This window comes from Dasypus novemcinctus, chromosome 3 (genome assembly GCF_030445035.2).
Source record: "Dasypus novemcinctus isolate mDasNov1 chromosome 3, mDasNov1.1.hap2, whole genome shotgun sequence".
Taxonomy (NCBI): Eukaryota; Metazoa; Chordata; class Mammalia; order Cingulata; family Dasypodidae; genus Dasypus; species Dasypus novemcinctus.
In genome coordinates, this window is record NC_080675.1 from 115347446 (window position 1) to 115360963 (window position 13518).

The window sequence follows — 13518 nt, forward strand, 5'->3', positions numbered from 1 at the left end:
TATGAATGTATAAGTATATATATAGATAGAAAAGCCTAAGCCTCTCAGAAATGGTCTCCTTTTTACTTTTAAAGCAACATAAAAGCATTTCTTTGTAATTTCTCTGACCTTTGGCTCCTTTTCTACCATACTTAATTTTTCAGCTAATCTTTCTTCATTTTTAAGGTTGTTTTATTAGGCTTTCCTTTTATCATGAATAATTTATGAAGACATCTCACTGTTCCATTAATACATGAAGCATAAGTACTCAATAAACAGGTGCTGAATGTTTTTAAATGACTGAATCACCAACTTAGAGCTTTTTTGATTCTCTACTGCTCTATGGACTTTACCTAACAGAAGATCATTTCAAATTTAGCATACATCATCCTTATTTAGCTCACTTATATGAACTGATAGGCAAGTAAATGAATGCATATCTGACATAAATATATGTGATTGCAAATAATTGTCAAGAATATATCACAAAAGGTCTCAGGAAGATGTTCAAATTTTCCTTCTTCCTCTTAGTCCTCATATACAATTTATTGAAAACATTGGGGCCCAAATAAGATGAATTCTAGGATTTCTCTAACTCAATACTTTAAAAAAACTACCTGTTAGAATCTAAAAGACCTGAGGGATGCTAACAAGATTGGATTCCAATTCATACATAAGAGTACCTCCTCTAAATGTAAGTTGACTTTTACTAGCAAGTGGTGTTTTTTAGACACCACTTGCTAGTAAATAAGTCAAGTATGTCCTGAATGCTTAAATGCATTACCTCATTTAATCCTCATACTCTTTGAGGAAGTACTGCTATTATTATTTTCAAATGAGGTAACTGAGGCATTGAAACCAGGGATGAATCACTGGAATATACTGTTAATTAAGTACAATTGATGAGGGTGTGCCTGAACTTGCAAACCCAGGGTAAAACTGGAACCACCTGCCCTAGTCTCAAAATCAGAGCTACCATCACTCACTTCCTTTGCTTTCTCTTTCCCTCACATTACTATATTCTACTCTACTTTCTTAAAATACCACTAGTTTTTGTTTTGTTTTGTTCTGGTTGTTTTTTTGGGTTTTTTTTTTTTGTATTACTATACTTTGGTCTAGCTTCCCCGTCTCTTCCCCAAATTCTCTCCCCACACCCAAGCTTCCCCCAGCCCTGCCTACGAGAAGAACATGTGGTACTCCAAGTCCTGGCGAGGTGAACGAGTATAATTCTCGAAGAAGTAGACACCAGTCACAGCAAAAATGTAGAAGAAGATGAGCAGCAACATCAAGAGGAAGGTCATGGTCTAGAGGCCATGATCTCAAGGTCAGATCTGGGGCCAAACTAGCTGATCTCAATCTACAGCCCAGTCTAGCCCTCCCTGGTAATCTCCCAGCCAAACCCTCACTTCCAGTCCTGAATTTAGTCATCTCTAAACCACTCCAGTTTGTCCCCAGGTCCTTCTCATCCAACAACATTTCACAGGGTCTTTTTCATTGCCTTCTTTGACCCACCCATGCTCTTGTTCCATATTAATCCCTTGTGTTAATCCACCCTGTTCCTTGGCTGAGCTGCAACAGTTGAATCACCTTGAGGGCCCTAACCAGGGCCAAAATAATGACTCGAATTTGACGAAATCGTGCAAAGAGTTTAAGAGACCTCAGCACCCGGCAGATCCTCAGTAACTGGAGCCATACAGACTGGCCTGTTACCCCTACCAGCACCACAATCTCAGGAAGCAGGGACTGTAGGAAACACACAGATTATGAGTAAAACAGACTCAAAAGCACCAGGTACATATGTCCCTTCTTCCTCTCATCCTTGTCATCATTTCCTGGTCATTATCCCTTGAATAGCATTCTCTGGGGATTGTCTCCTATTTAGCCTCTCTGTGCTAAATTACTTAAACTCCGGTATTTCAATTTGCTCAGATGTAACAAAAAGGGATTAAAATGGTGCTTATCTCATTGGGTTGAATCTAAAAGACCTGAGGGATGCTAACAAGATTGGATTCCAATTCATACATAAGAGTATCTCCTCTAAATATAAGTTGACTTTTACTCAAATAAGATAATACATGTAAAGCTCTTAGAATAGTACCTGGCACTTAGTAGGTGCTCAGGAACTGGCATATTTTACTGTTGGGGTTAATGGTGTGGTTAGACTCTGCCTTGCCCCTAATACCAACAACTTCTGCAATGACTGACTACTACTTTTAGAAAGGAAAAAAAAAAAGCAAAAGAAAAACCAAGTTAGCTAAATTACTATTGCTTTCTTCTTGTGAGCTAATCATCCTAATTTTTCTCATCATTTTGATTCACCTACGCACATGTTTCAGCCCACTAAACTAATCTTTAGGATATCTATCCTTACCAACATAGTGACAAAAAAGTCAAAGACATTCCAGGCATTCTTCCAGAAGAGGAAAAAGCTGGACGTCCACATAAGAAGGATCTCCAAGAGGAAAATAAGCAAGATGAACCAAGCTGCCACCTCCAGAATCAGCTTCAGTGACCACAGTTTGACATTTGTGGATTCCAGCACTTCTGTGAGTAAAGGATGAATAAGGTTAAGGAAGTGGGAAGCTGAATGATGAAGAGAATGATCAAAAACTGTTATAAGCAAGTTGAGCACACTGCAATTCCACTTTCTTCAAATTTCTCATCTTAATACTGTTGTTGCTTCAACCTGTGAAATAAAAGGGAGGACAGAATTTGCCATGAAAAATAGCTAAAACTCATCTCTTGTTGGTATGGGTATCTCTAACAGTTCCAAGTCACTGAATACCCTTTCTGGTGTTTTATAGTTACCAAGATATTGTTCTCTTAACTACCAACAATGCTTCTGCTATACTGTTGTTCAAGTCTCAAACAACACAAGAAAGCAACGGGCATTGGGAATAGAATGAAAATGCAGGACTATGATATGTAAAATACTTTATAAGGAATGTAGAAATAATAAGTTAGATCCATGGGACATTTTCAATTATAATAAGAAACTATTTGGTTCCTTTTGTGTGTGTGTGTGAGGTACCAGGGATTGAACTTGGGACCTTGTACATGGGAAGCAGGTGCTCAAACAACTGAGCTCCATCCACTCCCATCAGTTTTCTTTGAAAACTCTTAAAAGCATGAGATTATATTATTAGGAGCTGATGACTACATTTGTGGCTGAAAAATGAAATACTATAATTTTCATTCAGTTTCAGCCTTTACAAATCTGGAACCCAAAGAGAGTGATGAAATAGTTTAAAGTAAGGGTTGTGGAAAGAGAAGTCTGATGGTTTGAGTATGGAAGTCCAAATTACAGAAAAAAGAAATACTTTTATCTTTTGGAGAAAGGGATGATTTTATAGAAGGGAAAGCAACGCAACCCAGAACAGGCAAAAGTGATTGCCTCCAGGTAGTGGATGTAACTCAAGTGGTTGAACACCTGCTTCTCATGTACAAGGTCCTTGGTTAATTCCTGATACCTCCTAAAAAAAAAAAAGTGATTGCCTCCAACTCAACTTTAACTAAACTAAAGAAAATGTGCATTATCTGGAGATGAAAATATAACTTAAAAAAACTTTTGGAGTTAGCAAGGCAAAGGGGTCTTAGTGGAAATAGAGCTAAGGAGCCCAGCAAAGTCTACTGAGAAATCTCAGCCAGTGGAATGAGTTAATAGTGACGAGTAATGCTTGACATATAGTTTTGAACATACTTCTCTTAGAATGAGAGAAGACAGCAGTTTGATTAAGCAAATCAGGCAAATGTACATGATTCTATTTCACAAAATAGAGTTTCAATAGGCAGTAGTTATTGTTACTCTCTTGTTCTAGAAAAACAACAGGGAATCACTTCAAAGAATATCAGATAAATCCAACTTTGGTGAGGAGAAGAGTACACAGTAACTTATATATATATATATGTCCCACTAAAGAAACAGCTAATGTTGCACAATTTCACCTTGTAATTTACCAGTTCGAATAGTGCTTACAATTCTACTATGAAAAAACATATTTAGCTTTACAAATGAGACTATAACAAAACATTGATTTGGCAAATGTACATGCTATAAAAGTAAAAAAAGAAATTAAGTATAAAATCCTGAGAACATAAGAAATGCCACACTGAGTCAGACCAATAGTACCAATAGGGAAGTCAATGTGGCGCAAGCAACTGGGCTCCCGCCTATCACACGGGAGGTCCCTGGTTCAGTTCCCAGTGCCTCCTAAAGAAGACAGCGAGCTGACGTGACAGGTAGATGTGGCAAGCTGATCCAACAAGAGACACAAGAAGAAAAACATAATGAGAGACAGAACAAAGCAGGGAGTGGAGGTGGCTCAAGTGATTAGACACCTTCTGCCCACATTGGAGGTCCCACGTTCGGTTCCCAGTGCCTCCTAAAGAAACAAGGAAGACGAACAGACACAGCAAGTGTCAACAACAAGGGGATGGGGAGAAATAAATAATTTTTTTTTAAATGTACCAACAGCCCCTAAGGACTGTTGTAGAATGGCAGAATTATTTTCCATGATGGCAACTCAAACTGTTAGGAATATAACCTAAACAATTTAAAATTCCTTAATGATTTATCTGGCTTCCATTACTTTTCTGAAATTTGCTGTCATTTAGTTATGTTTTCAATTAAAACAGTACTATTTTTCCTATATCTAGTATATGGAAATTATCCCTCATTGTTTTGTAATATAAAGACTCTCTTCATTTTAAGCTATTTCTACCCTTTACACACACACACACACCTTTTCACTTTTGCAATTTGTTAGCTTTCTTTTTCTAGCTCAGTTATGGGTAGGAGGGGTGGGTTAACAACTAGTATTAAGAATGCCAGGCAATATCGTGTAAGGGTTAAGGGCAAAGATTCTAGGGCCAAACAACCTGAGTTGGAAATTAGGCTTTGCCAGCTTCAAGATGTATGGCTTTGGACAAGTTATTTAACCTCTCTTTGTCTCAGGTTTTTCATCAGTAAATTGAAGATAACAGTATCTACCTCAGAATTGTAAGGGCTAAATAATATGAAGCACATAAAAACTCACTATTATTACTATTATTTTTACTACAGCTACTATATATTCCCAGGTGTGGATAGCCAGTGGTTTTATATTAAAAGTAGTAATTTGTTTAATTTCAAATTTGCTTTTCTGGTGATGTACGAAATTTTACTAGCCTTTTTAATTTCAGCGTATATTAGACCCATGTCTTTGAAGTAGAATCTATCTTGATTTATAAATCCCAATCTGAGTCATAATACTCAGAGATTATCTATTTTTTAAAAAGGTTTGCTTGCTTTCCCCCCAAATGCATTACTTTCCATTTGCCTATAATTAATTTTACCACTTTTTGTTCATCCATTGACCATGAAAAGTGGTTACCAGTAACAATGTATATTTTTGAGAAGTATCAAAGTGCCATTTCCTTCAGCAAATAATGAACTTCTTCAATGAGCTAGGCACTGTTGTCAGGATATAGGATATTTGATTCTGAGAACTGATGTTACAGTTGCTATGCAGCCCCAGGGCTGCTCTCAATTGTTAGGTACCTTTTGCATCCAGCTTTGGTTAAGTCATGTCTGTGAGACTGCTAGAACAGTTTCTTGCTTTCCTTACTTTTCCTTACAAAAACCGCCCTTAATTCTAACAACCAGCAGAAAGACTATATAGACACTTGGGGATAAATTAATGATAAGTACATAAGCAGATTAATAATTAAGAAATTACTAACTCTAGGAAAAATGTAAAGTTGGGTAAGGAAGGAAAACTGACCATCATATACCAAGAGGTTCCGTTGAGAATAATGTTTACATAGCAACAACGATAAAAAAAATACTAAATACTGGGGAGTGGATATTGCTCAAGTGGTTGAGTGCCTGTTTCCCAAGTATGAGGTCCCAGGTTGTATCCTGGGTACCTCCTAAAAACAAAACAAACAAATGAAAAAACCAACTCTCGCTGGGGAGCACCTGCTTCCCATATATGAGGTCTTGGATTCAATCCCCAGTATCTCCTTTAAAAAAAAAAAAAATTCAATACTGATCTAAACAAATTTATAATATAAGTACATTGGGAAGATAACAGAAGGGCAAAGGGCTAAGAGCCTTGCCTAAACTAAATATTTTTTAAAAAGTATCTTAAGCAAGTCAGTTAGCGATACGGAGGTAAATATTAAAAGAAATAGCTATTCCCTAGACATGGCTCTTTTGCCCCTTCTCTTTGAACCTCTAATTAGCACTAACTTGTTAAATATGTGTCCCAGAGACGTAAATCTTTGGTCTGTTCCTGTGCCATTTGGGCCCTGAATCTCAGCAGAGTTGCAACATCTACTCTCCAGTTCATTGGACTTACCCAGGACAACTAACAAAAGGATGATGATGGACAATGCTATTCCCAAAATTCTGTTTCAATCAGAAACAGAGTGGGTATCACCATTCCAAAATACTCAAGATTGGGGAATAAACAACGGACTAAGGTAGACTTACTATAATTCTATTATAGACTTACTATTATTCTAGCAATGAAAGAACTTGTATCATTGACATAAACACAGTGACCATGAGAGGTTCTGAGGGGAGGGAGAGGGAAAATAGGTGTAACATGGGGGCATTTTGGGGACATTGGAATTGTCCTGCATGACATTGCAATGACAGATACAGGCCATTATAAATTTTGTCAAAGCCTATAAAACTGTGCAAGGCAAAGTGTAAATTATAATGTAAACTATAGTCCATAGGTAGTAGCAATACTTCAATATGTGTTCATCAATTTTAACAAATGTACCACATTAATGAAAGATGTCATTAATGTGGGAAAGTATGTGTGTTGGTGGCATATACGGGTATCCCCCATATTTTTTATGTAACATTTATGTAATCTAAAGTTTCTTTTAAAAAATATCTTTTAAAAATTTTAAGAAAAGAAACACCTAAAACAAGTTGCAAGTAGTTGTCTCTGAGGAAGGGAAAATGAAAAGAAAAGGACCACCGTTTTTCAAACAAGCTTTGTAAAAATTTGATAATACTATAAACAAATAACAATAATAAATTTGAGATAATTTTGGGGGGAAAAAACCTCCATGTGCCCCTTTTAAGCTGAAAGATCTAAAACCCTATATAAGTCTATAGGACATTATCATAATTTATCACTTAGTATTTCAGCTAAATAGACATCTAAAAACAAGGTGTTTGTAAGAGCTACATAGACACCTAAAAGCAAGGTCATTTCCCTGGGCAATATCTTTTGACCATTTACAAAGATTTTACTGACACAAACATACAAACTGGCATTGAGAAAGCATTTTCCAACTTGTTTGAAAACTACTAGGGATTCCTGAAGGAGTCCCAAAGTTTTGTGCTTTTAAAGGCTTTTAAAGGTGGGAAGCAGACTTGGCCCAGTGGTTAGGGCATCCGTCTACCACATGGGAGGTCCGAGGTTCAAACCCCGGGCCTCCTTGACCCGTGTGGAGCTGGCCTGTGCGCAGTGCTGATGTGCGCAAGGTGTGCCATGCCATTCAGGGGTGTCCCCCACGTAGGGGAGCCCCATGCGCAAGGAGTGTGCCCCGTAAGGAGAGCCACCCAGCATGAAAGATAGTGCAGCCTGCCCAGGAATGGCACCGCACACACGGAGAACTGACACAAGATGACGCAACAAAAGACACACAGATTCCTGTGCTGCTGACAACAGAAGTGGACATGCAGCAAATAGACACAGAGAACAGACAACTGGGGAAGGGAGGGAAGGGGAGAGAAATAAATAAAAATAAAATTAAAAAATAAAGGCTTTTAAAGGTGTTAATGGGGTCTATTTTAATTTCCATATTTATCAATATATAAAGTAATTTAAATGTTTCCCTTTAAAACAGAACAATCTGAGAGCCTCCAAATGCACAAACTGATATGCTTGGCAGTTAATGGAAATCAGAAGAGCATACTCAATCACCCTGAAAAGTACAAATTGCTGTGGTGATTTTTATACCCTATGGTTTTAAATTGTCTTTGTTTTTAATAATATGTTGGCTAATTATAGCCATGGTGAAGTAAGGAACACTGATGCTGAAATACAAACTCATGAAAAACATTAAGAATAATTTTGCAACTTCATCTCAAGATGATTTTCATTGGATTCTAAGAATTGCATTCATCTGACAAAAAATTTCATATAGAATGTTGTCTCTAGAACTTGCAAAAAAAATCAGGGAAACGGACTTTGGCCCAGTGGTTAGGGCATCCGTCTACCACATGGGAGGCCTGCAGTTCAAGCCCCGGGGTTCCTTGACCCGTGTGGAGCTGGCCCATGCGCAGTGCTGATGCGCACAAGGAGTGCCGCCCCCCGCAGGGGTGTCCCCCGCGTAGGGGAGCCCCACGCGCAAGGAGTTCACCCATAAGGAGAGCCGCCCAGCGCAAAGGAGAGAGCAGCCTGCCGAGGAATGGCGCCGCCCACACTTCCTGTGCCGCTGACGACAACAGAAGCAGACAAAGAAACAAGACGCAGCAAAAAGTAAATAAATAAATAAATCTTAAAAAAAAAAAAAAAAGAACTTGCAAAATCAGTGATAAAAGAGAAAATATGGTATATTCAGATTTTTACTGGAAATAAAGACTATTCACACATGTATAATTTTCAGAGAGAGGCCTGCATATCATCTTTCTTCTCTCATCATTTAGAAACAAATATGAAAATTATAAAAATAATCCAATTGATGTTTAATGTGCAAAATAGAAGAATTTCCAATATCCAGTTATGAAAGTGGCTTTTTCTTATTTTTCATGCCCTAACACATTGTTAAGTTTCAATTTCAATGAACACTTTAACATGTAATATATAACATGTATTTTTTTAAATTTAGGCCAGTAAAAAGAATTTATTTGAGAAATGGGGGAAAAAACAGAGCTTGCTGATAAATGGAAGAAAACGATGGAAATACACACCAAGATTTGGTATGGGCTCCTCTAGACAGAGAGAGTTATAACATGTATTTAACAAATGATAATACATAGAATAAATATGTTTGATCCCAAAGCTAAACTCAGTATACAATGTCAGTTAAATAAATCATGTATTTTCTTCATAATTAAACAATATGAATCACTTAAATGCCAAAGTAAAAATTTGCTCACATATTGTGATTATTGAAATTATATAGCATTAAAATACAATATTTAATATGCTGGTCTAAAATGTTTCTACTTCAATTTGCTTCTTTATAATACATAACATAAAAATCATGAAATGATTAACACTCCTAAGATAGTTTTCAAAATTATATATTACCAGAGAATGAAATCACAGGAAAAAAAGACTGGGGAGTATTGATCTGCAGAGCTGTTCCTTAATTCCTCCTGCCCCCCCATCTAAAAAAACATTCCGTGATCGGAAAATTACTTTTTACTTATTTTTTTTTTTTAAGATTTATTTATTTATTTATTTCTCTCCCCTTCCCCCACACCCTCCCCCTGGCCCCAGTTGTCTGTTCTCTGTGTCTATTTGCTGCGTAGTCTTCTTTGTCCGCTTCTATTGTCAGTGGAACGGGAATCTGTGTTTCTTTTTGCATCATCTTGTTGTGTCAGCTCTCCGTGTGGGCGGTGCCATTCCTGGGCAGGCTGCACTTTCTTTCACGCTGGGTGGCTCTCCTTACGGTGCACTCCTTGCACGTGGGGCTCCTCTATGAGGGGGACACCCCTGCGTGGTATGGCACTCCTTGCGCGCATCAGCACTGAGCATGGGCCAGCTCCACATGGGTCAAGGAGGCCCAGGGTTTGAACCGCAGACCTCCCATGTGGTAGACAGATGCCCTAACCACTGGGACAGGTCCACTTCCAGAAAATTACTTTTTAAAAGAATAAACAAAGTCTTAATGTCTAGTTTTATCACATAAATTAGTCTCTTCAAATATATGTTAGCCATAAGTAATGTCCCTTTACAAAATTCCTTTCTTTCCACCAAGAGATTATGCTTAATAAGACGGTTTTCATGAGCTTGCCAGGTATTTCCCACTCTGGCAATCCATTTGTCCTCTGGCGAGTTATCATGTTTCATATTTGGCTATTTCACCAAAAAGCATGGTTAGTGCTGTTTGTTTTTTTTAAAATTTACTACATTTATCAAATTATCCTTATTTACATGTGCTAAATCTTGCTGACCTGAAAACGAAATATAATGTATATGTCATCCATAGATGTTCAGAGTGCTATTCTATTTTAGTCTAGGGAATCCTACACATTCACTGCTATTACTTCATTCCAAGGTTTATTATGACTATACCTTTAAGTCCATAAGGCAAATACATGTCAGCTGTCATACAAGAAATAGGAAATTGTAGGTGCCTTAGTTCCAAATCCCCACCATTGTAAGGAGGAAATAAAACACTTCGAAGTATATATAGTATACTGTATTAGGTCAGTGATGTCAATTATTGTTGTGTATTTAAATATCTTTGACCTGACTGCATTAAAGGACTATTATAAAGTGGGAAACGCCCCCAAAACAATGAGGATGAAACAAGGAATTGAGTATCTCTACTGTCTTTCATAATTTCTGAGCAGTTTGTTTGATATTAAAATGAGCTCATTATTCCTCCAGATGTTCTGTTTCTGATATAATTCATATAATTTATGACTAGTTTTTAAATCACTTACTGTTTTTATTTAGGAGGTACTGGGGATCGAACCTAGGACCTTGTACTTGGGAAGCAGGTGCTGACTCAATCACTGAGCTATATCCACTATCCTCATTTTTTTTTAAAGTACCAGGACTGGGGATTGAACCCAGCACCTTGTATGTGGGAATCCGGCGCTCAGACACTGAGCCACAATGGCTCCCACCTCATTTACAATTTAAAAGATTTATTTATTCCCACCTCCCCACTCCCCGTTGTTTGTTCTCTGTGTCCATTTGCTGTGCATTCTTCTGTATCTGCTTGTTTTCTCTCTAGGCCACACTGGGAACTGATCCTGGCACTTTCCAACGATCTCTTAAGCCACCTCGGCTCCCTGGGCTGCTGCATCTCTTACTGTCTTTCCTCTGTGTCTCTTATAGTTGTGAAGTCTTGCTGAGCCAGCTCTCCACTTGGGCCAGCTTCCGTGCGGGCCAGCACTCCATGAAGGCCAGCTCTCCACTCCAGCCAGCTTGTCATACAGGCAGCCTGCCTTTACCAGGAAGCCCTGGGAATTGAACCCTGGACCTCCCATGTGGTAGGTGGGAGCCCAATCACTTGAGCCACATCCTCTTTTTAAGTCACTTTTTTTGGCTTACCTAATATCTTAGTTGTCCATATCTTAATATACATTGTGGGCTTTCTTATTCATATTAAGTAACCTTCCTAAATATAGTTGTAGAAATGTAAATGGTAGATCACTCACTGGTACCAGTGTATCTAATAGAAATAAAAAAGGTTAATTCAAACAAATACTAGCCTAAATAAAATATAACTAGTCTTTCGATTTCCAGCTCCTTATGGATTTTTTACATTGCTACGTAATTCACCCTACATCTTAAATGTTTAGACACTCTATCTACTACACTCTCAAGAGCCCTCCAAATGTTTCTGTGTCTCAGAGGTTGTACAAATCCTACTCCAAGGGACTTAATATGATGGTTCCTACCATAATTCAAATGATATTTAAAAATGATAAATTTAGAAGAAAAATAACCCCACTCACACTCACTTCTTTTATCATTTAATGTCAGTTCTCACCTATTTCAACCATCAGTACGATCGTATTCAAAAAGATGAGGAAGATGATGAAGTTTGTGAAGAGAGGACCTGTTCTCTCTTAAGAAAAAGTACAGAGTGGAGTTCTGATTTATACTGTTGAAATAATGAGGGGCGGGGGGCGCGGGTAGAAGAGAGGTAGAAGTAGTAAGAATGAAAAGAAAATGGGAGTATGGGAAGGGAAAAGTAAGTTTTTAGGCAGATGAGGAGGCAAGAGAGACAGAAAAGCCATGAGATAAAAATGAGTGACATGAAAGGATACGCTCCAGGATCCATCCAGCCCACAAGGAAAGAGGTGGCCTCTGACTGCAGCGCACCTGAAGCCTGCTCATCAATCTCTGAGCATATGTAATCTGTTCTACATGAGAAGGCTTTATGGAAAAGCGCACTAGCTGGTGCTGATCTCCCAACATAAGTTTCTTCTGATGGACAGGATCTACATAATAAAAATAAAAAAGGGACAGTGGATAAATATAAAAAGTCAGTGCATATGAAGAAGAGCAGAGGTAGGGCTGGGGACTAGTCAGATAATGGGCCCCCTAGTGCAGGGGCTTGCCTTGCTACTACTCTTCACAGTCATTAAGAACCCTCTTAGTGTGGAGTGAGAGCTAATGTATTGCTTATGAAATGAACAACACTGTCCATGCCCAAGAATAAGGGCAGCAGATTCAAACCTCAAAGTTTCAAGTGACTTTGGTAGAAACTTTTCCAAGTCAGTCAGTGCTAGTGGCTATCCTATGCCCCAAAGTGATTGACACGGGTTCTATCTGTTGGATTCTAAGAGCTTTATTTTAACAGCCTTTAATTCATCAAGTTTGTTATAACCTCCAAGTTAGCAACCAACCCCTATGAATTTTCCACCCTTAAATTTGTCTGCTTCCTACTCTTGGGAGGGTGAGGATAGAAGCCTTAAATTTAGTCTGTGAAGAAATAAGCTGCTAACCAAGTAACTCCCGGATAGTGTGCCGTGGCACAGCTTGGCTCAAGCCCTGCAAATGCTCGATGAGAGAGAAGGTATCAATGAGACGTGAACGAATGGCATCTGCTCGGGGCAGTTGCAAGTGCCCTGCTCGGTGATAAGCGGCCATGTCTGTTAAGAAAATAGAAGAATCAATTGTCATTTAATTCTTGGAGTTGCATCAAGGAGTAGAGGTTTTTTTCCCCTCCTCCCCACCGTTTTTGCCCTTAGGAAAGCTCAGAGAGCGGACTTCTAGGGACTGTGAGCAGTTGGGAAGAACAAAGGTTTCTGAAACAAAAGGAGACAATCGACCAAGTGGCCAAGAACCTTCACTTGTGTGAAGGCACTTTTAAAACCTGAAAGCAGCAGCCACGAGAACGGAAGACTTGGGGCTGGACAGAGAGGAATTCGGGGCCCCACCAGGATGTAAGGGAATCAGACAAAGAGGCGGAGCCGGAGGGCTACCCCCGGGAGAAACCAAGTTAAGGGACAAATTACGATCGCCCGTACGAAATGGACACAACGCAATATAGCCTGTAGAAATGGTTGCCATTTTGAAAATGTGTCAGTCCCAAGTGTGTCCACCCCAACTGCTAACTCGGGGGCCAGCTCCTCTTCCCCTGTTCTCGGGTCTGGGCCTCACCTCAGCCCACGCGCTCTTCGGCCCACTCAGCCCTGACTTCACTCCTCCGCCTCCGGCGCCCCGTGAGCTCCACTACCCCCACCACGGACGCGCTCAGGGCCGGTTCCCAGCCTCGCAGCACCCCATCTCCAGCCCTGCCGACCAGACCCCCAGGTTCCGGCTCGCCGGAGGCCTCCGCCCGCTCGCCCCGGCGCTGGCGGCTTGGGCCCCGCCCCGCGCCCGGGCCACTCGGCGG

The 13518-nt window shown here is 39.4% G+C and overlaps 1 protein-coding gene across 1 annotated transcript in view; it reads right to left on the reverse strand.

Annotated features, from left to right (window-relative positions):
• STRC (stereocilin) overlaps positions 1 to 13513 on the reverse strand; it is a 72898-nt gene extending 59385 nt beyond the window's left edge. Inside the window, exons 1-4 of the mRNA XM_058294081.2 lie at positions 13284 to 13513; positions 12626 to 12772; positions 11945 to 12118; positions 11636 to 11733 (exon numbers count right to left, since the gene is read on the reverse strand). Coding sequence (XP_058150064.2) covers positions 11636 to 11647 — 12 coding nt within the window. The 5' untranslated portion in view covers positions 11648 to 11733; positions 11945 to 12118; positions 12626 to 12772; positions 13284 to 13513. The remainder of the gene's footprint in view (positions 1 to 11635; positions 11734 to 11944; positions 12119 to 12625; positions 12773 to 13283) is intronic.
• Between the last annotated feature and the right edge of the window lie 5 nt (positions 13514 to 13518).